Below are 21,414 nucleotides of genomic sequence, written 5' to 3' on the forward strand. Positions count from 1 at the left end.
ATGAATAAAATAACATTATATATGAAATGTAAAATGATGTGTTCAGCCTGTGATGATAAATGTAAAGACTGCCTTTACTTTTACTTTTTATTTAACCCTTGCGTATTGTTGGCTTAAATCCACCAGAGTGAAGAGAAACCTGCCTTAGTCTCCTAAAGATCTGCCAGAGAAGTTTCCAGTCCAGAGACACAAAGGTTTGCTAGGGACTGCCAACCACCACCCACCATCTTTCTCATGTTAATTAACATCCATTCACTCAAAACCTACATTCGTGTACGTGCATAAATGCTGGCAAAGCACTTGGCTCGGTGTTTTCGGCGATATCCACTGGGCATTGTTAAGAATCCCCTATAGTGCCAGTCTGCAGCTCCTCACGACCAAACAGAAAATGCGAGTCAGAGAAATCGGGGTAGCCTTTAAAATGTGATTTGCTCTGTATAGAGTGACTAAGGTATAAAGTGGTTCAGTTTGAAATTACCGTTAACATTTTTTGTTGTAAAATGAATACAGAGAAGTGCAAAACGACAACAAAGAGATGCAAAACCACTTCAGAGATGAAAATGCATCACAGAGGCATAAAACGACCTCCGAAAGACACAAAATGAAAAACAAAACAAAAAAACATGTAAAATGCCCAGAAAGAGATGCAAAACAGCCATAAACATACAGAGAATGACCACAAATCAACACAAAACAACCACGAAGATACAAAAATGACCACAAAGACAAAAATGTAGCATAATGAGATATAAAATGAGACACAAAATGACCTCAAACAGACATAAAACAACCACATAGAAATACAAAACAATCAAAAATTACAAAAAAAAGGCCACAAAGAGACACAAACACCCACAAAGAGACAAAATTAACAGACCATCAAGAATTTCAAAATTATCACAAAGATGCAAAATGGCCAAACAGATCAAATGTGAACGCAAACAAACACAAAATGACCAGAGAGATATAAAAAAATGTCTGTGATCTTGCCTTTTATTTCACAGATCAGTTGCTCTTAGCAGAAACTGAACAAGCACTTCCTCCTCCGTCAGCCATTTTAACCACTGCAGGTCTGTCTCTCTCGATCAATACACTCTCCTGTGTTGGGGAACATAATGGATTATTGGATTCTTCACCTAATAGAATGCCACAGAGCGTGATGTCCTCGTTATCACATCCTCCCCTATACCACAGATTGTGCATTCCTTTGTGTATTTTTCTGCCTGACCAAAGCAGTCAGTACCCTTTCAGCCGTTCAAAGACATCGCCGCGGCAACGGGCCGGGATCAGAAAGTCTTAACACGACCGCTGCACGGTGGCCATTCAGCCACTACAGAGGACCGATAGAACCAGCAGCACATATAGGTTTAGGAAATGCTCCAATTTTGAAGTTGAGTTCAGGGGTTTCATTTTTTAATCACGTTTATTATTATTACTATTATTATTATTACTATTATTATTATTATGCCCTTACACGGGACAATATGAGCTTCATAATGGGTTTTAGCTTGTTGTATAACTGTCTGGCTCTCTGTTTGGGTTCACTATCTTCTTTCCGATCAGCTGTACGCTACCTGCTCAGCCCCAAACAGCAGACAACACAGTTAGCGATATGTGGGATAAGATAGTGGATTTTTCCATATGTTTATACGTTTGTAATATCAACTTAGCTCGAAAGAGCATTTATTTTTTACAGAGCTGACTTCAGCTAAAACGGTAAAAGGCAACAAAGAGACTGAACCATGAAAAGTAACCAAAAGTAGATGTCCACATACGTTTGGACACATGGTGTCCCTCCAGGATTTTGCTGACTTGTTTTTTTGTTTAGTTTTTTTTACATTATTGCGAATGAAAATGCCTGATTTTGCGGCAATTTTTTTTTTATCAACAACTACCTGGTAAAAAGAACTATTTAATCACTTACTTTGATAATAAGCATGCTGCACATCACAGAAATATTTTTGCTATGATCTATAATCTTTATTTATTTTTTTTAAACAATGGGGCTCAAAGTTAGAAAAGTGATGTAGCTTCACAAAACACAATTTTTGACTAAGATAGAATACAAAGGTTAAATCTGCTGTAAAAAATAAGTGCTTTAAATGCTTTATACATGATGTTAACTCCATATATCGGCCTACTGTAATCACAAAACAGAAGTCTCTTACAGCTGTAAGTGTGTATAAAACTAATTTAACATATTCCTCAAGACTACAATTCCCACAAACCCTGTCACTTCCGTTTTTCCAGGTTGTAGCAGTTTGTTGTGATGGTAAGAGGAGAAGCAGCAGAGCGTTGCTGATTGTAAATGAGGAGATACATATTTGTTAATAACGCAAGTCTTGTTTGGAAAGGTTACTGCGTGCCATAATAATTTCAGGAAAGCCTCTGTTGACAACATTCTGGGAATTTTACAGAAAACTCCAGCTATTGTTTTTTTTGAGAGGGCTTGAATTTGTGGTAATCATTGTGATAGCAAAATATCTTAAATACTAAGTGGCTTTTAAAAAAAAAAAATCTAGTAATTCACAAGACTGCAGAAACATCTGAAAACAAAGTTATTTTGTGTGGCAAAGACTTGGTCTCCCCCATCTGATCCCTTTAATCATCCTAAATGGTGGAATGAGCTCCCCAAAGACATCAGGACAGCAGAAAGTGTATACATCTTCCGCCGCAAACTAAAAACACACCTCTTTAGACTTTACCTTGAATAGTAGCACTGAAAATGGCACTTACTTATGGCACTTTGAAGTTTGGCTATCTTGAAGAAAATTTTACTTTCTTGATTGTTGTTGTTCTGAATTTGTACCCTCATGGTTGAAATGTACTTAATGTAAGTCGCTTTGGATAAAAGCATCAGCTAAATGAAATGTAATGTTATGGATAAATTGGTAAAATGATGTGCTGATCTCTGTGTTAAAATGTGTTATCCTCTTATAAATCTGTTGTGGACAAACCAAAGTAACACATTTTTCAATGTTTTGTAAATCAAAGTTTATTATTTGTAAAAATTGGGTCATTAATAATAATATTTTCTGGGTATTTTGGCCGAGCCCCGTTGTCAATATAAAAAAATGAAGCTGTAATGTTCATTTGTGTGCAGATGCTGTGTGTTAAACATAGATATAGGGATAAACATTAAGCCAAAACGTATGTTCAAAGGTCACAAACTTGAAGATGAAATGGAAAATTCCTTCCACTTCTTCCCTTACTGTGAGAAATGTCTTTATCACACATCTGATTGTGTTAGTCGCTCTGCTCTTTCAGCTAAATGATTGTGCGTGAAAGCCAGCGAGACTTCTTTGAATATTTGAATGTCGTCCAAAAAATATGGGAATTTAATCCGCGGAATGAAAGCTTGCATTGTTTCACCGTTTCCACTGTTTGCGAGAATTAACCATCTTTAGCTCAACCTGCCAAAGAAACATGTTACGTTACAGAATCGAGGTTGAACTTGGACATATAAAACTCCCAAACTCGTCCAGATAAAGTCCTCTTATGCAGGCATGTGAGGGTCAGCTGACAGGGAGGATTTCAGCCTCTGAGGTGGGCGTTACAAACCTTATTGAAAAGAGGTGAAAGTAATGAGGACCTAATCGGTGTTCAGAATGTGACCCTGCTTTAAAGCACACGCAGGGACGGCAGCAAATAGGCCAAAGTCCTCGTCCCCGTCCCCCTCCGACACAAGAACAGAAAATAAACAGCGTTTTCTTCGCATACCTTCTGTCCCGCTGTAAAGAAATTAAAATTGTGTTAAGCAGGTTCGCAATAAGCCTCTGAGCTTTAGGTTTCTAGTTTTCTCGTGTTTATTAGATATGTCCAGCTGAGATGATTTGCACACAAAGTCTTTTTAAAAAGATTGTTTAGATTTTACCTGCGAGCATTCTAGCCGTGTGTCTCTGCTCATGTCATTGTCATTTGTCTCTTTGTGTTTATATGATTTTTAGATTTTAAAGGAGTAGTTTGAGTTTTGCAAAAGAGTTAGGTTGCTTCCGCTCCAAAGGAAGCTACTGCCAGCAACAGCTTAGCTAAGCCGAGCTTCTCATAATTTCCGTAGTGGAAATTGGGAAACAGCTAGCAGCACCTCAAAGTCAAATTATAGGTAACTGATCAAAATCTAGCTGATTAGTTCGCTCTCTTTCAAGCCAGTTAGTTAGATAAAAACAGAAGCACAATGAGATACATTCATAATCATCCAGACATTTTATTATTATTGGCATGCAAGAGAAAGTATTCTAAAACATCAGTCTCACTTTACAATCAAACAGGATTTGTTAAATGCTGAATCAGAAAAGATGATATTATAATGAAACAGCTGCAGCCGACCAAGAGCTGGGTTTTTTTTTCAGCCTGCTACGGCTCATTGTTGTCGACTGGACAGCGCTGCCAGTGCTTTCCTTCTCTTCTTCCTGGTGAACTGTGCCTGCGCTCTCTCCACAGATAACTGAAGTGGACTCATGTCAGGCGCTGCGTAGGTGGTCATGTGGGGTTTTCTGATTCTGACATCTTCAGTAGTGGCAGCGCCGGACGGAGCGGTTGTAAAAGTCACCGGGTCAGTTTGTTTCGAGGTAGAAACTGCGTGCCTGAGAGCATCAGCTTTCTGTCTCGGTTTCCTCGGCGGGCCGACCCGCTGCCGGTGGCGTTTTGCGCTGACAGTCGGGGCGGCGGTTGTGGAAAGCCTCCGTTCACTGTGGGTTTCTGTTTCCAACTTTGCAGCAGTGCTTGCAGGGCTATTCAGTGCAACACCCGTGTCTGGAGTGATGAGAACCGGAAGCACGTTTTCAGAGCCATCGTGAGAAAAAAGTGAGTTTTCATTGGACGGGGGCACAACTGTTTTCCTCCTTCTTTTTCTCAGTCCTCTCTCTTTCCACCGCCGCCTTTTTAAAACACTAAAGGAGGAGTTCAGAGCCATAACTTGGGGTTTCCCTCCATAAATGTCCAGCCTGTGTGAAAGCTGCCGCTCTATCATGGGGAGCGACAGTATGGTGGGAGCCCCAGTGAGAAGGATCACTTTCAGATTGTCCACAGAGGAATTTTGTTGGGCAACAGGCACAATGGGAGAAGCAGAGCTGGCTTTCCTCCTTTTCTTCCTCCCCTCTCTGCCCCCTCTCTCCTTTGACCTGTTCCTGTTGACTTTGGTGATTACAATGGGGGTACGGGCATTGCTCACGACAAGTTGCTTTTCAGTGTTGCTGCCGAAGCTTTGTTCCTCGGACCGTGTTGTTGGGGTTATGGTAATGATGGTGGGGACAGAAACAGCACTGGAGTTGTCTGTTGTGTTCGCTACAAGCTCTTCAGAAGAAGGAAGAGTAGCTTTGTGGCTCTTCTTTCCCCTTCCCTTTCTTTGCCTTCTGGTTTTTGCTTTAAGTGGAGTAACAGTTGTCTTGCTTGTTGAGAGAGAGATCTCTTCTGTCAACACATCAGTGTCCGATTCTGCTGGCTTCTTCCGGACCTTCGTAGGTGATGAGATGGAAATAGCCTCTTTATCCATGGCTGGCTCATCTTTCATGACATCATTGGAGGACTCGTCCTTTCCTCCAAGCTCGAATTCGCCTCTTTTTGTGTCTCCACTTGATTGCTCACGTCTGTGCGACTCTCTGATGAAGTTACTTAGAGCGATGGCTTCTTCTGTGTTGCTGCCAGAGGCTGAAACTGTAGCTCCTTCCTCAAGTTTAACACTCGCCTCTGCTTTCTGTTTTCTCTTCCTGCCCTTTCCTTTGCCTTTCCGCTTTTTGGTGGTTTTCTTCTTCTTGCCCATGTTCTTCCTCTTCTTCTTCTCTGAGCTTTGCGCCTCGCCTTTGTCGGAGTCGGCAGCGGAGCTTTGGGACGTGGAGACGGTAGCGAGGACCTTGATGAAGTCCTCAGCAGCGGTGACAACGTTTCTGAGCGAAGGCTCTTCAGGGCCCGACATCGTTGACTGAGTTGTACTCTCTGGTTTCTCTCCTTCGTTACTTTTCTTGGAATCTTCTGTCTTGGTGGGAGGTGCCAACGTCAGCACATCGATGACATCAATACCTCCAAAGTCATATGGGACGGCCTCCCTCACCACAGCAACGGACAGCTTCTCATATCGTTTACACCTATGAGAGAGAGAACATAGAGAAGCGGGTTGAGCGGTGAATTTGCAGTAAAAACAACTCAGTATGTAGCAAATAAGAGGTTCACACTGATACTTACAGGCCATACCAGTGTCGCTCTGCACACTGCTCTTCATAGGCGAGGTCGAAGCAAGGAACACCAATGACATTGAAAAACGCCTGACCGACAACCCGGGAGGACGTGTCATTGACCTGTCTCAGACAAGCTTTCAACCTGCAGAGAACAAAGGAATCATTCGCATAGAAAGAGATGCAGTTTGATCTGCAGCTGTTGGATTTAAATGAGAAACATGGAGATACTGCTCTCATTAGGTATCTACCAAGCTCTTTAACCAGCGCACCCAATTTCGGGTCATCAAATCAGCTATTGTAATGAAATGATTAATGCAGTAACGTTAATTTATTCTGCAACATATTTATCAACAGCTTCTTCTAATGATTTCCAACATGATTCTGCCTCTACAGACCTATTGAACACACATTTTTGTCAAACTCTATAGTTCTCTACTTTATAAGCAGACCATTAAACCTAAAGCAGTTAACTTTACAGTAAGATCTCTACTGGAATTTTTTTTATTATTTATTACAGCATCTTTATGGGAAAAAAAAAACTTGTGAACTGTCACGCTGGCTGAATTTTAGAAACTAATTGTTAATTGCTTCATTTTTGGAGAGAAAAACATTTGTCAGAATGACTTAACAGCTTTTTGTTGAACTTAAGGTCTGACGTTTAACATTTAGTTTCAAATATCTGAATAATCGTTGGTTGTGCTGGTTCTTTAAAAGGCTGGTGCACATTACTACACAATTTTATTCGGTGTATCATAAAGTTTTCATGTCGTTATATTCTTTGCATTCTGGTTATCACAATTCAAAACTTATGCAGCTTTTTTCTTTTCTTTTCTTTTTTTTATCACTTTCATGTGCTTAAAGGTTCAACCGTGGGCCAGTTAACAGTAGAAACCATTTCTTCTTCATATGTGAGACTTATCATATACAATGCAATAAATTAATCGAGGTTTTACTCACGTATTATCACAGTCACAATGACAAATGGAGTGCCACTTGAAGTTAGTGTAGCCATAGTTTGAGGAGAAGGCGTGGATGACATGAGGGCAGTGGTCGTGAATGCGGCAGCAGCTGTCAGTGGCTGCAAACTCTCCTGCAAATAAGCAAGGTGGTCACTGTTATTAAACTGGGTATATATTTGGCACACACTCACGTTACACAAAGAATTACTAGAAAATATTGTCACCTACCCAGCTGGTCATAGCGATCGGCCGTGTTACCGGCTCCACACCACAAGGTCCCTGGATAAGTAAAGCCTCTCTTGGATCTTTTCAGAACCTTCTCCTGCAGCGCCGAGTCACCGCTGTCATCCTTTTTCGCCGTGCCGCTGCGCTCCGAGCTCTCCTTAAACTCCCGGCACAGCAACTTGGCTTCTTCCATGTGCGCAAAACGCGTCTCCAGCCGCCGCGCGGCTCTCTGCTCTTTCAGCCCCAAACTGCACTCGTGCATGAACGATTTCACATGCATGTGGTTCACTATGACGGAGCAGTTGACGAGCTTCCCGGTGGGACTGACCACGGAGCGCACCACTTCGGCTCCGTCTGACACCTGGTAGAGGAAAATCTCCCCCACGATGGACATTTTTGCGCAGAAGGTGCCGTTGAGCATGGAGAACATCTCTTTGCTCTCCTTCTCCGCGTCCAGAGCGCGGCTCAGGAAGTCGCCCTTGACGACGTTTCTGTCCAGATAAGACAGAAAGACAAAGAAGACTGACCACATGATGCGGCGAGTGGCCCTTTCAGCACCACGCGTAACGGAGACAGCTCCTCGCGGTTTTCCGGGGCTCTCGAGCAGCCCTCCCACTTTTAAGGCGAAACTCAAGTGGTGCGTTTATTAATACGACGAATGACCACGCTGGGAGGAGTCGGAAAGATTAACCTCTTTAGCCTGGGCAGCGTATCTGTATATTACGCAGTGAGGTATTGCACACCACTTTATTATTTCACTGAGGTGAAACCCGCAGAAGGAAAGCAGTGGGTTAATTTGTGGGTGCTGTGCAGAGCTTGGACCTCCACCTTTCACTGCAGAGGGACATGACCGCAAGTTACCTCCCAACCCCCTCAGCTCACCCCCCAGAGAGTGGAGATTTACTCTGGGAACACGCATGGAGGAGGTTCTAACTTGCCCCCGCTTTCCATGGTAACAGGCATGGGGTGATTGTGCCAACCCAGGAGATTGGACATCTTTCAAATGCCACAAAACAGCCACTGAATTGGTGATGACCTAAATCACAATGTGGGGACAAAACTCTCTCACTGAGGAATGTGGAGAAAGGTTGGAGCTGTCGCACGCAAAGCGCACTGAGTGACTGAAGTGCCTCAAAGTCTGATGGTTGATTCTGACTAAAAACAAAAACTCATTAAACTAACGCAGGGATCAGCTGACTGTTTGGCGTCCAGGTATCCTGAGAATGTTGTCATGAGCTACTTATCTGCCAAATAAGCACAACATATTTGTTGTTTTTCCATCATGTGTTTAAGGTGCTATTTTATTCCTTTCACATACTTGAAGTGGTAAAAAGTGGTGAGACTTGTTTTCTTCAGTATTGTATGATGATTTTAACAGCGTTAACCTTTCTTTAAACCTTTTGACAAACCTGTGAAATATTCAGATACGCACATTATGAAATATTCAATGTTTGATGTGTTTTATTTTTGCTTGGAAAAGAGTCAAGATGGATTATCAAATGAGAATGTTTTTTGATTTGTCCTCTTTTCAATAGCATTTGTTTTGACACAAGGATTTTAAAGCTTGTGCATATAAGCATTACTGTAGCTGCAGAGTTTCAGTCAGGAAACATGTTTCTTGTGTGAAATAAGTGCAGCTCTGCCTTTGATATCTGATCTATGTGAATCATTGTGACAAAGTCTCTCTAAAATCTCATTTAGAAAAGGATGCCTAAAGTCTTTATGCATCTGTGAACAATTCACTTTTCCTTGAAGAAAAGAAAGGAAAAACCTCTTGTCAGGTTGGATTTCTAATCAGCCCAGTGCTTGATCACATGGCTGGTCTTACTCCGAGCTCTAGAGGCGGGGAGATCCAGCCAACTCAAGGCACTGAAATCGGATTGCTGAAAGGCGGAGTGAAATGATGTAAAATCACCAGAGGCAACATGCGACCACATCTTGAGGGAGGGAGAGAGAGGGGGGGGGGGGGGTTCTCATGAATTAAAAGTGCAGGGAGGATTTGGAACAAAAAAAAGAGTCCTGATAATCCTGCTGCTGTTCACCATGTGTCCGTGTGGATTCAGGTAACACCCGCACAGTGATACAGAAAGGTGACACCTGATGAAACACCTATAGTTTTAATTCCTGCTGAGCACTTTTATTTGCTCTCATCCACACAGGCCCGCTGCAGAACAGCGCCCCCTGGGCGAGCTGAGAGTCGAGCTGAGGTGCTGCAGAGTTTACAGATGCAACATGATTCCTGCAAAGATAAGACTGCAATTACCCCCATCATCATAAACGCTGCTTATTTATAATTATAGGTATGTGTATTGTTTTGTTTTTAAGTATTTCACCTAAAGATATTTCAACACTTTTAAAATCCATCCCCATGAACTGATGCAGTGTTATCAGTGTTGATATCTGCTCAGATTTATGACTTGGAAAATCTATAATTGTGCAAAATCAGAGCAACTTTTACTGTAAGTTTATCTGGGTTGAGATAAAAGCCAAACTGTGGGAAAGTCTAGTTGCTGTTGGCAGAAAGCTGAACACTCAATCCTGAGCTCAGCTTGAACTCCGTTGCATAAAACCTGGATGAAATTTCAGATGAGTTTATTTCATGAGAGGAAAAGCCTTTCCAGTCTGAGAACTGTAGAATATACTGGGAATTCAATCAGACCGAGGGTCGTGTTTCTCCTGCAGCAAACGTGATCCCAGCCTGAGCTTGTTCAGACACCGACCCCTCTGGTGACTGCAGCTCCAAGCAGCATTCACAATAACAACCTGAGGCATGCGTGAGGGAAGGATTAACATTTTCATAGGGTCACACTTCATTCATTCATTCATTCAGCTATTGTCAAATAACGTCAGTCTTTGGTGCAAAACCTGAACAGATACAATGAAAAAACAAGTGACACCTCTTTCTTGGATCTTTGTTTCATAACAGACAGACTCTTTTGGGATTTCGGAGAATAGTACTGTGTAAAAAGAACCACCAACATCAATCAAAGGTTTTAAAATCTGTTGTTTTACAGCTGGAGTCTCAGACAAGTAATACACCCTTACTTCTGAAAAAGGTTGAATGTATATTCATCTGTAATTCTCATAAAGGTCACGACGTATCAACCTGAAAAAAACAATGTAAAGTATGCTTTTCGAGCTGTGAAAGAGAGATATGTTTGTATGGCTGTTTATTTCAATCAGAAACTTTAAACATTAATCCACATGCGTTTTGGTATGTTTTGACTTTATTTAAAGCACCATCAAAAACAAACACCTGAATATTTTTCTTGCACTTGGCCTGAATATTATACATATTTTTCATAGTGAAATATATTTTAATTTAGCCGGATAATTAAAGTTGAAGTACAACATGGCTCCGTTAAAGGACCACAGCTTTTTACCCACTTCCTGTTAAACACAAATACTTTATTATTTTCATATCAGACAAGTGTTTTGTTTTTGTTTTATTTGTTTTTATTCAACCCGAATATAAAAAGCAGCTTTCAGAAAGATGAACCTTCAGTAAGACTAGTCATCCTTTTCATATTGTCTGCTTTTATCTTGTAATTTAAAACAAATGCATTGCTTTCAATCGACCTCTATTAACACACAGCAATAATGACTATTTAACAGCTACATCCTCAAGTTTAAATATCTTCGAGTTGATTTGTTTTTTAGACTTAAGTGAAATTCCATGTTAAAGGCATGCCTGCAATACATTAAATGAATTAAATCATGACTTGTAAAAAAGGTGTCAGTGAACTTTAAATTAACTAAACAGGCAAAACATTGGTGTAGCTCTTTCATCACCCCAAACAACATAGACTTTATGAAAATAATGATAATAATTTTTTTTTGTACATCACCTTTCATATAAGAAATGCAGCTCAAAGTGCTTTACAGTAACACAATTACATACATTAAATGCTTCAAATAAAAAACGATTTAAAGGAACATTAAAAGATATTAAAATTTAATTTAAAATAAAAATTAAATACACAAGAGCAAATCAAATTGAGAAATAAAACATAGGATAAAGCAAAACGTATTTTAAAGTGCAGGCAGGTGCAAAAGAGCTTCAGCTGTCGCGAAAGGCTAAAGGCGAAAGTAAAGAGAAATATTTTAAGCTTTCTTTAAAAAATATTCACTGAGCTAGCTTCCCTGATATCTACAGCTCCAAATAAGAAGGTGCTGGATGCAACAAAAAAAAAACCAGCAATTTCCTTTGCATCAAATTTATTCTCTGAGCTTTTGGTTGACAAATCTGAAACTGGCCATTTAAATCATTAGTTGACTCGGTTTTGAATAAGAAATCCTTCACAGAGAATCTGTAACTAAGCTGAGTGTGAGCAGCCCTCTTCCACCCTCCATTCACCCCTCTGGAATCTGATACGGGCGCCTCCCTCAGTCACAGTTCGGTCTGTTCACCCCAGTTTGTCCCTCCAACTGCGCAGACAAGTGCTGCTCTTCAAATGGACTTGTTGGCCGTTCCTGCAGACAGGCATAAAGGATGGTACCTTTCTCTGATGGCCCCCAACACAAAGGGACCGGCGTTGGCTTGGCTGGATCCGTCCAGACTCTACTGCTACTCCCAGGTATGATGACAGAGAAGGAATGAGTCTTTTCTTCTTACTGAGCAAACCATGAACCTCATCAGTAATAAACATCCAATGTGTTTTCATCATATGCACACTTTGCATTTTGTGCATTTTCCCTCTCTGCACTTGATCCAGGCTCTTGCAGACTGCGTCAGAGACCTTCTCAGTCCGTTCCACAGCGACTCCATTGACCTGGTTGCTGGGATAGATGCAATGGGATTTATTCTAGGTAAGAAAACAAACCAGTTCGTCTTAAGAAGGAAAATAAACGGCAACTTCAGAGCAATCACATGTCAAACTGATCTTACTTTAAGAGCTTGTCACTGTACTTGTTCTTAGGTCAGGAAACCTGACCCCTCAGGCAAAGAAACTAAATTTAGATGTTTAACTCTGCCTTTCACACGTCAGTGTTTTCCATATGAAGGTTGACCATGTTTCTTCTCTGAGATAAAGTTCTGTCAGTGTGGATGAATGTTTCTCATACTGGTTTTTCAGGAGCGTCTGTTGCCACCACTCTTGGAAAAGGTTTCCTGGCTGTTCGCAAAGCAGGTCACTTGTGTGTTGCAACCCAAGAGCAAAACTACACCGACTACAGCGGCAGAGAAAAAACAATGGAAGTAAGACTGGATGTGCTAAAACCAGGTTAATCTTTGTTTTTACCTCTAACCAAGTTACACGTTTTCCTCGGGATGTTCAAACTCCTCAGAGTCAAGAGATAAAAACGACCACACACAATTCTACTGTTATCTTGTGAGGGATGACAAAAGGATATAAGTGCATTAAAACTGCGGTTATTTGTAGTTTATATAATGTCATCACTTTCATGCAAAAAGCAAAACATAAAAACTCTGAACTGAAACTGGAATAAGTTCGTTAGTTCAGTGGGCTCATAAAAAGCTTCAGTTTATGTAAAAGAATTAAAACAATAAGCAGAATTTAAACATATAAACTGAAAATCTGAGGATCATTTTTGACCGGGCTTCAACATTTTTATTTCTTATATACTAAATGCCCAATAAACCATCAAGTATTTCCAGAATTAATTTGCCTGTTGATCACTTAGTCGATAAAAAACATTTCCATAATGATTTTCTTTCGCCTGGAGTGATGTGTTCAAATTGCAGTCCAAAATCATCAGTTACATGTGACCAAAAAAAAGCAGCAAATCCTCTCATCTGAGAAGCTGCAACCACCGCGTTTGTTATGTTTCACTGAAAAATGACTAATATGTTTCATTGATTATTAAACAGTTGCTGATTAACTTCATATCAACTAAATAACTAACTTAAACCTGAGTAATATGCGACCCACAGGAGTTAAAGCGCAGGTTTCCTTTACTTCATGTCCACTGGTTTCCTGTGACGCAGCACCGTCTGGTGTCGGTGGAAGCAAAATACAGCCGAATGTGTTCACTGACATTTGTTTGGTGGAGACGTAGATGTTATTCAGTCTCTTTGCAGTAGTAACTTTGATATCAGATATTATGAATAAATATTCATGAGTATTATGAAAATAAACTTTAAAGGACAATTGTAGTTTATTAAAACGTCCTCTATTTCTCATGAATGTGTCTGTCATGTCTCTGTGGGTCGTGCTGACTTTGCACTCTTTACCTCCGTCACAGAGATTCAGGTAAACGAGGACAAAACATCATGTAAACAACACATGTTGGGGAAACAAGCATGAGCTCCCTGCAGCTATCAAAAAAAACCTTGATTTTTACACGAATCAGACACAAACCATTTCATCTGGTTTGTTACGACCTCTCCAGCACTAACACATGCAAGCAGGATGAATATGCAGGGTCACAAAGTTAGATGGAGATCCCTAATGCAGGTAGAAAAATGGCCGTTCCAGGCAGCTCATTTTTATATTTACTTTAAGCCAGGCTCAAAAACAAACTTCAATTTTTTTTTAAAATATGACATGAGCTTTTTTATGTGACCTTTACCTGAATCTCTACAAGTGCAAAGTTAGCAGGACACAGAAGATAAAATTAATTTAAAAGTTCTGTTTATCATCATCACTTCTGTCCTTTTTTTTTATAAAAACATGATTTCCCACAACCTTTAAATACCTGCCTTTGCTTACCTTGTAAACACACAAAAAAGAAAAACAAGACAGCAGTGGATTGAAGTGTTCCTCCTGTGTGCTCTGCTGCAGGTGTGAAGGTGCTGTTAGTGGACCAGTGGATTGAGAGTGGAGGCACGATGAAGGCTGCAATCGAGCTGGTGGAGAGGCTGGGAGCCACAGTTGTAGGTCAGTCAGCACAACATACCCTTATTACACCCTAATTTAATGACGCTCCCCACCACAGAGTGAATATCTCACTCCGTCTGATGCAGGCGTTGCAGCCGTGGCTATCGAGAACACCGAAGGAGGGAAGTGGATCAAGGGAAACTACAAGTTCTCCCACTGCATCCCCGAAGAGCTGCAGAGCCAAATTGACGGGAAATATCTGGACTCCTTCAAAAGCTTCAATGTCTGAAAAAGTAAACACGATTCCTTAGACGTTCAGTGAGAAAGAAAAAAGAATAGTGACATTTTATAAAGATGAAGAATAGAGAAATATATTCATCTGCACAGACTTGTAAAGAAATACAGAGACATAATTGTTTAACTGACTTTTTAATAATTGAAACAGTGTTGATATGATGTCGTCTATCTTTTTTTTATATATATATCTTTGTGACATGTAAAACACACCATAAGAAATGTTTAGGACAATAAATGGTAAATACGTGCGCTCAACTTCAGTTTTAATTTGAAGCAGATCATCAGATTCAGTCATTGATTTGATTGTAAACAAAAAAAGTACCTTTGAAGCATCTGTATGATAAATATGGTTTTCAATTCGTGGGTCGAAAACCCGACACGAGGTCGAAAGATAAATCTAGAGTCACGAGATGATCAGCAGGATGGAAATGAAGGAAAAACAATTTCATGTTTCTTTTCAAAATGTTGTTACTTCTTGAAGCCGCTCAACTTACAGTAATATCGGGGTTAAACGTACATACTGCTTCAATTAAAGGAGCCGAAAGCCAAAAAATTGTGAACTTCTGACCAACAATAATAAGAAAAGAGTCATTTAACACAACCAGAGTACCAATATGTGAAGAAAAATCTGGACAGCAAGACGAACTACAGTAGCAAAACTGCAGATGTGAATTCAGCTCTAAGTAAAATAAGCATCCAGTCACTGTTTGGTGTCTTGGCAGTACCAGAAGAGTCGTTTTGTGTGCGATTCCTGTGTCGCTCTGCAACTCCAGACAAGTACCACAAGAATCCGCACACATCCCAGAGAGGAAAAGTCTTTCTAGGCCAGGAAAAACTGAATTCTAAACATGACAGGAAGCAAAACGTTAGCGTGCCTCCTGCTGCCCCGACCACAGAAATCCTTCCCACCCAGATGGACGGTTATTTTCCACTGAGAAAAATCCTCATGCCGAGTCTGATTTTAAACTCCTGCTTCCACCGTCACTGACAGCAGTTGGGCTGTTTCTTCTTTGACTTCGACACGTTGTTTGAAGTGCTGGTGATTCCTGAAAGATAAGCAGAGCTGCCTGTTAAACTGTGTGACAAATATGATTAGAAGCTGTTCGGATACTCACTGACGACGTCTCCGATTTGCCTCGATCCACTTTTCTCCAGCTCGGCAAGAACGTTGGTCTCAAATGCCAACGAAGCAACTCGAAAGAAGAACTCTTTCACGTTTTCCCCTGCAGGATAGAGGAGATACAGATCTATGAAAACGACTGAAGGAGAGAGCTTATGTTTGAAGAAAGCAAGACCCTCTGCGGATTAATCACCATCACCTTCTGATCCTCCTCTGACTTAGTTCAAGAAATTCAACAACCTTCCTCCAAATTTCTCAACTCAACAGTGATTTAAAGATTAAAATTGTTATTTTTACACAGCTCAAACCACATATCAACCTAAAGAGTGCCAAACCTCCTCCTTCCACACCTTTTCGATGTCCGATAAATGGGAGCAGGGTCTGTGTTCAACCATTTCTGAGAGTTTTCTCAACTATTTTCATGTCAACAATCAAGTGCAATGTCTTCCTGGAGAGTTTAAAATGAACTCCCAGCGTGGACAACACAGTTGTATAATTTTACTGTATTTCCATCCACACACTCACCTGTCAACGAGGAAACGGCCCAGTACTCTGCGCTGATCTCTTTTGCTAGTTTGAGGGCGTCTTGTTCGATCCCTGAATACTGAGCAGGAGACTGTCAGACAAACACACACACACACACACAAAAAATCATAATCAGACATCAGCATTAAACACAAAATATAATCCTCATACTGTAACAGGATATTCACTATTTTAATAACTGATTATTTGGACAGTCGCTTTCTTCCTTAACTGATAAATCATCGAGTCTTTAAAATGGCAGAATAGTTAAAATGCTCATTAAAATCTAATGTTAAATTGCCAATTTTGTCCAACCAGCAGTCCAAAGAGGAAATCACAGAAATAAATTTGAGATATTCCAAGAAAAAACTACAACATTGTGACATGAAGATGAACTGAACAGTTTAAACAAAAGAATCAAAATGGATGGAAAAAATAAACATTTTACCCTGAATTATTTAAAGTTTAAAATCTAATTCTGAAGCTACAAAACACTTTATACAACTTGTTTCTCACATGCAGTTGAAAAATGTTACCTGTAAACATTTTTTAATCTGTGTAGTTCCCCTTTTAAGTATTTAGAGTAACACTAAAAAACACAGAACGGCTGCTTTCTACCAACTAACCAACTAACAATGAATACATTTGATATTTCCTTAGTAGTTTGAGTCACTGTTCAGTAACAATGCTAAACATGTTTCGATTAAAGCTTCTCTAATGTAAGTAAGATTTGCAAATGTAAAGTATTTGCTAGTTTTAAGACACACTTTAAATGAAATACCTTACAAATATTTTAGACTGTTGGTTGAACAAAATGCATTATACGATATTAATTACATGCAGGTGTCTCAAAAAAGCAACAGCAAAGACATTAAAAGAAGAAAGATCCGTAAAGATTCATTGCTGTTGAAGCAAAAAGACAAATAATGATAAAATTAACAGCCCAAGTAGCCACACTAAGTAATTACTGGTGCTTAGATACAGTTAGTAATGTCTGAAAAATGCTGCTGTCTTTGTCATTTCACCAACATTATGGGGTCTAGTAAAGGAGGAGAAACATTCCTGAGGTTTGAGCCAGGACATAAACGCTTTCTGCTGCTGGCATCGATCCAAACAATTCACATCCGGCTCTGGTAAAAAAACAAAAAAAAACAACAGACGTGCGGGCATGTCCACTTTAAACAGTCAAAGACATACGCTCAGGTCTTTCTTTGTCCCCACGAGGAACAGCTGGACAGCAGTCGGGTCGTTCTCTTTCAGGGCGTCTTCCAGCCACTGCCTGCAGACGGGAAAAGACGGGCGTTAAAATCCACCAGCCTTGACAAAGCACAAACAATATTCTTGTAATTAATGAGCTCACCTCGCATGGCCCAAAGAGGCAACGTCGTTTAGATCAAACACGATAATCACCACTGGAAGAAAAGAAAATATGACCTTAACAGCTGGAACACAGATTCCAGTCACTGCTTTGCTTGTTAAACAACGTTAGAGGTGGAAAACACACGACTTACCCATGGCTCCTCTGTAGTATGTAGAAGCAATGCACTTGAACCTCTCTTGGCCAGCAGTGTCCCACCTGTAACACGGAGACAGACTGTTAGAGGTTACATAGACTGATGTTGTTTTATTTACAGTAATGTTCAGATGTGACTTACAGCTGCAGGCTGAAAGGAACACCGAGCACCTCGAAGCGCTCCATCTCAAAGTCAACACCGATTGTCGCTTTGTAGTTCTTATCAAAGGCATCTTTACAAAATCTGAAATGACAAAGGAGGACTGTAACTGGTCCACAGTCATAACCTCAATGTTGGCGTTTCTTTGTTAGTAATGACGGTGTATTATAGGATATTTGTCAGATATTTCCAGATGCAGATTTAACGTTTCTGCAGTAAATGAAAGTTAATAATAAAATAACAAATGTGAAGCTCTGCGCTTCCTTAAAGGAGCTACTGTACATGCCCTCAAGAGTTATTTATTTCCCAGAACTGCACGTCACCCTGCGTTCACATATTAGGAGACCGTGTTTACCTATTAATCAGGCAGGTTTTCCCCACAGCCAGATCCCCCACCACAATGACCTTCGAGATTTTAAACCTGCTGAATAAAAGAAGAAACAACACGTAAAAATAAGAGCCACATGAAGCAGACCACATACAGTAACTCCAGGTTTGTGTACTCGCCCGACAGTGCCGGTCCGCTGCTCCTGGCAGGCAGTCTTCACCTTGTTGTGGAAATCGTCTTTAGTGTGGAGAGCCGCCTCTTTCCTGAAAGGCTAAAGAGAGGAAGGAGGGTCTGTGAGGCGGTTTCAGAGAGACTACCAGGCGGTAGCTGTGATTGATTTTACCTGAGGGAGCTGAGCGATGATTCGGTCCCGTCGAACCGGAGGAAGAACACTCATGCCTGAAACCCGGACGGACATGAAGCCTGGAGGGAAACGATCGCTGGACAGAAAGATAACGACAGCAGCGTCAACAAACTGCCATTTTAACCTGTTCAGGCTGTAACTTCACGATAGTTGGACCGCAGAGATTCCAGTCGTCAGATGGTGAATGAAACTTCAATCGAAATCCAACATGAAGATAGAAAAAAAACATTTCTCATTGGTCATTCGTCCATACATCAATTCGCAGCTATTTTGATGATCAACTAGTTATTTCAGTCATTTTTAAGAACAAAAAAAAAGTCCAAAGATCTCAGAATCCAGCTTTTCCCTGTTTTATATCATTACAGATTATTTTTTAATTAAATGTCTTTGAGCTTTGAGGACGATGGATGGTCAAAACAACTAACAAATGCTTTTCAAATCAATTAATCTGTCTGTTATTTTTACAACTAATCGATTAATTGTTAATAAAAAGGTTAGAGAACCAGGACAAACTCCCATTTTTGCAATTTTCCGGGTGTCGTTTACAAATGTTTTGTCCAACCAACACTCCAAAACACAGTCATGTCAAACTTAAAAGGACATATGAAGTAGAAAATCTTCAGATTTCTCAGTTAATGTCTGATCAGTTCGCCAAGTGATCATTTCAACCGTAAAATAAGACATTTGAAAGCATCAGCTTGAGTTGTGGGAAACAGTCATCATCATTTTTCACCATTGTAGATAGGTACATAATTGATGTTTTTTCAAAATTGTCAAATTAGTCAGATGTGAATGGAATTCATTAGTTAGAGCCGCGCTGAATATCCTCTGGACATTTTCTGTGTATTTACATATCTATAACTACATTAAAACATAATAGTATAATTAAAATGTTAATCCTGAGGTTGACAGCCATATTATTTTCTCTCTGTTCAACAGAAGTAACATAAATGTATCAGTTCGACTTTTCAAATGTAAATATTTGTTAAAGAATACTGAATATTCTTACATTTTTTGACTCAATATTTGTATGCTGCCTTTATATATATATATATATATATATATAAAAAGGATGAACATCTTTTAAACGGAATGTAAACATCTTTTTAAAATCTGTGTTTGCAGAAGAAATAACTAGAAAAACACTCTAAAGAGCTAAACTAACCAAGTCATTCTGTATTTGGCAGATTTTCTTTCATGAAATATGGGATGAATTAGCCCTCGACATCTTACTGTTATAACTTTGTTTCAGAGTTTTACATTTGTTTTCGTTTCCCAGGCCACCAGATCATAGACTGTACCCCATAAAAATGCACATTGGTCTCTCCGGCTCCCTATCCGGGCTACAGCGCCCTAGAAATAGACGCAGCCAAGCAGAGACCAAACAATACGGTCCTAATGAGAGAGCATGTTCGTTATCCATGACATTATACAGAGCCAGACAGCTGTAATCGGTGCTCATCCGCTTACTGCGTGGTTCTGATTTAATCCCATTGTTCATCAAAGCCCTGGGTTAAAAAGAAATAGAAGTCTAATTGACCAGATTTGGTTTGGTCCAACATAAAACTGAAAACCTGGCGCCTTTAAAATAAGATTTAACATCCAGCTGAAGGAGAAGCATGAAAGTTACACATGAAGAAGAAGAAAAAAAAACAACAACGCCGCGGGTCATTAAAAGTAAACTTGGGGGAGGGGGGCATCGACTTTGAGGTGTGGAGATGTTACAAGATACCTGGGCGACTTGGGACGGTACTCCTCTCTTCTGCTTTTCCTCTTCCTCACAGGGACGCCTCTTGTTGCAGGGTGAAGCCGCTCGGGTCCATTGTTAACTAGGAAAAAGTTTATGGAGCTGAACTCGGTCCGCGGAAGTTGAAGGGAGCTGCAGATTGGTCCGGCTGCTGCTGCTGCTGACTCAGTCCCTTGCAATTATTCCTTCCTCCCACTTTTTCCTCTGCTCGATCCCCTGCTGGAGGAAATGAGGAACTAACTAACTAACTAACTAACTATCTATCTATCTATCTATCTATCTATCTATCTATCTATCTATCTATCTATCTATCTATCTATCTATCTATCTATCTGTCTGTCTGTCTGTCTGTCTGTCTGTCTGTCTGTCTGTCTGTCTATCTATCTATCTATCTATCTATCTATCTATCTATCTATCTATCTATCTATCTATCTATCTGTCTGTCTGTCTGTCTGTCTATCTATCTAATCGAAAATGCAAACAAATGAATAGTTATCTTAACTTTTCGTTGTTTATTTAATTATTCTTATTTATTTCCAACGTAGTTACGTATACCTATTTATGCTCATATATTACACCCCTTTTCCGAATTACTTTGCTTCGTTTGTAAAGTAAATAATAATAAGGTGGGAATAGTGGGAAATATCAGTATACTCGTCTGCAAAAACAAAAAACAAAAATTATATATATATATATATAGAACCACATTGTAAGCGAGATAACGTCATAGTGTCGCTGTTTCTTTCAAAGGCTGGAGGAGCTCAATACGTTGCCAGAATAACCAGAAGTTTGGTTGTTATTCGCAGTGTGTACACCAGGTGTCGCTGTTCTAATATCTGGAGGTACACAGGTAGGAAGGTCACTGTTGTCGTCACGGGGTTTCACCCCGGAAGAGTAAAGATTCTTCGACAGCTGTGGCGCTAAAGTTCCTCATACGTCCTGAAACTGGACATTTTTGCACTGTGGAAATAGTAAAATAAGCGACTGTCATTCTGCAAACCGAAAAAGCAGCCTGCACATTTCTTAAACAGCATAACGCACAGCAGCAGGTAACAACAAACAGTCCTCGCAACACCTCAGTAATAGACTTAACTCCTATACAGTACTTTTTTACTCTAAGAAATGTAAAGCTGTAGAACTGTCTATCTATCTATCTATCTATCTATCTATCTATCTATCTATCATCTATCTATCTATCTATCTATCTATCTATCTATCTATCTATCT

At 40.1% G+C, this 21,414-nt stretch overlaps 3 protein-coding genes across 3 annotated transcripts; 1 reads left to right on the plus strand and 2 right to left on the minus strand.

The window, feature by feature from the left end:
* Nucleotides 1-4,180: 4,180 nt before the first annotated feature.
* Nucleotides 4,181-7,975, minus strand: proca1 (protein interacting with cyclin A1). Its single transcript, XM_069712390.1, has 4 exons — nucleotides 7,358-7,975; nucleotides 7,128-7,260; nucleotides 6,178-6,312; nucleotides 4,181-6,080 (listed from the first exon to the last, which is right to left on the minus strand). The coding sequence occupies exons 1-4, from the start codon at nucleotides 7,884-7,886 to the stop codon at nucleotides 4,361-4,363; spliced, it is 2,517 nt and encodes an 838-aa protein (XP_069568491.1). The 5' UTR covers nucleotides 7,887-7,975; the 3' UTR covers nucleotides 4,181-4,360.
* Nucleotides 7,976-11,708: 3,733 nt separating this feature from the next.
* Nucleotides 11,709-14,685, plus strand: LOC138628980 (adenine phosphoribosyltransferase). Its single transcript, XM_069712410.1, has 5 exons — nucleotides 11,709-11,931; nucleotides 12,070-12,163; nucleotides 12,430-12,576; nucleotides 14,098-14,193; nucleotides 14,280-14,685. The coding sequence occupies exons 1-5, from the start codon at nucleotides 11,809-11,811 to the stop codon at nucleotides 14,420-14,422; spliced, it is 603 nt and encodes a 200-aa protein (XP_069568511.1). The 5' UTR covers nucleotides 11,709-11,808; the 3' UTR covers nucleotides 14,423-14,685.
* A 103-nt stretch (nucleotides 14,686-14,788) lies between these two features.
* rab34a (RAB34, member RAS oncogene family a) lies at nucleotides 14,789-20,307 on the minus strand. The gene is made up of 11 exons (XM_069712409.1): nucleotides 20,173-20,307; nucleotides 18,420-18,516; nucleotides 18,256-18,347; nucleotides 18,104-18,172; nucleotides 17,731-17,832; nucleotides 17,587-17,651; nucleotides 17,436-17,487; nucleotides 17,273-17,354; nucleotides 16,076-16,166; nucleotides 15,546-15,653; nucleotides 14,789-15,476 (listed from the first exon to the last, which is right to left on the minus strand). The coding sequence occupies exons 2-11, from the start codon at nucleotides 18,492-18,494 to the stop codon at nucleotides 15,412-15,414; spliced, it is 801 nt and encodes a 266-aa protein (XP_069568510.1). The 5' UTR covers nucleotides 18,495-18,516; nucleotides 20,173-20,307; the 3' UTR covers nucleotides 14,789-15,411.
* Nucleotides 20,308-21,414: the final 1,107 nt, after the last annotated feature.

The sequence above is a fragment of the Brachyistius frenatus genome, unplaced genomic scaffold, assembly GCF_029030835.1.
Source record: "Brachyistius frenatus isolate BFR_SWC_R1_liver_20210118 unplaced genomic scaffold, ASM2903083v1 Contig_109, whole genome shotgun sequence".
Classification (NCBI taxonomy): Eukaryota; Metazoa; Chordata; class Actinopteri; family Embiotocidae; genus Brachyistius; species Brachyistius frenatus.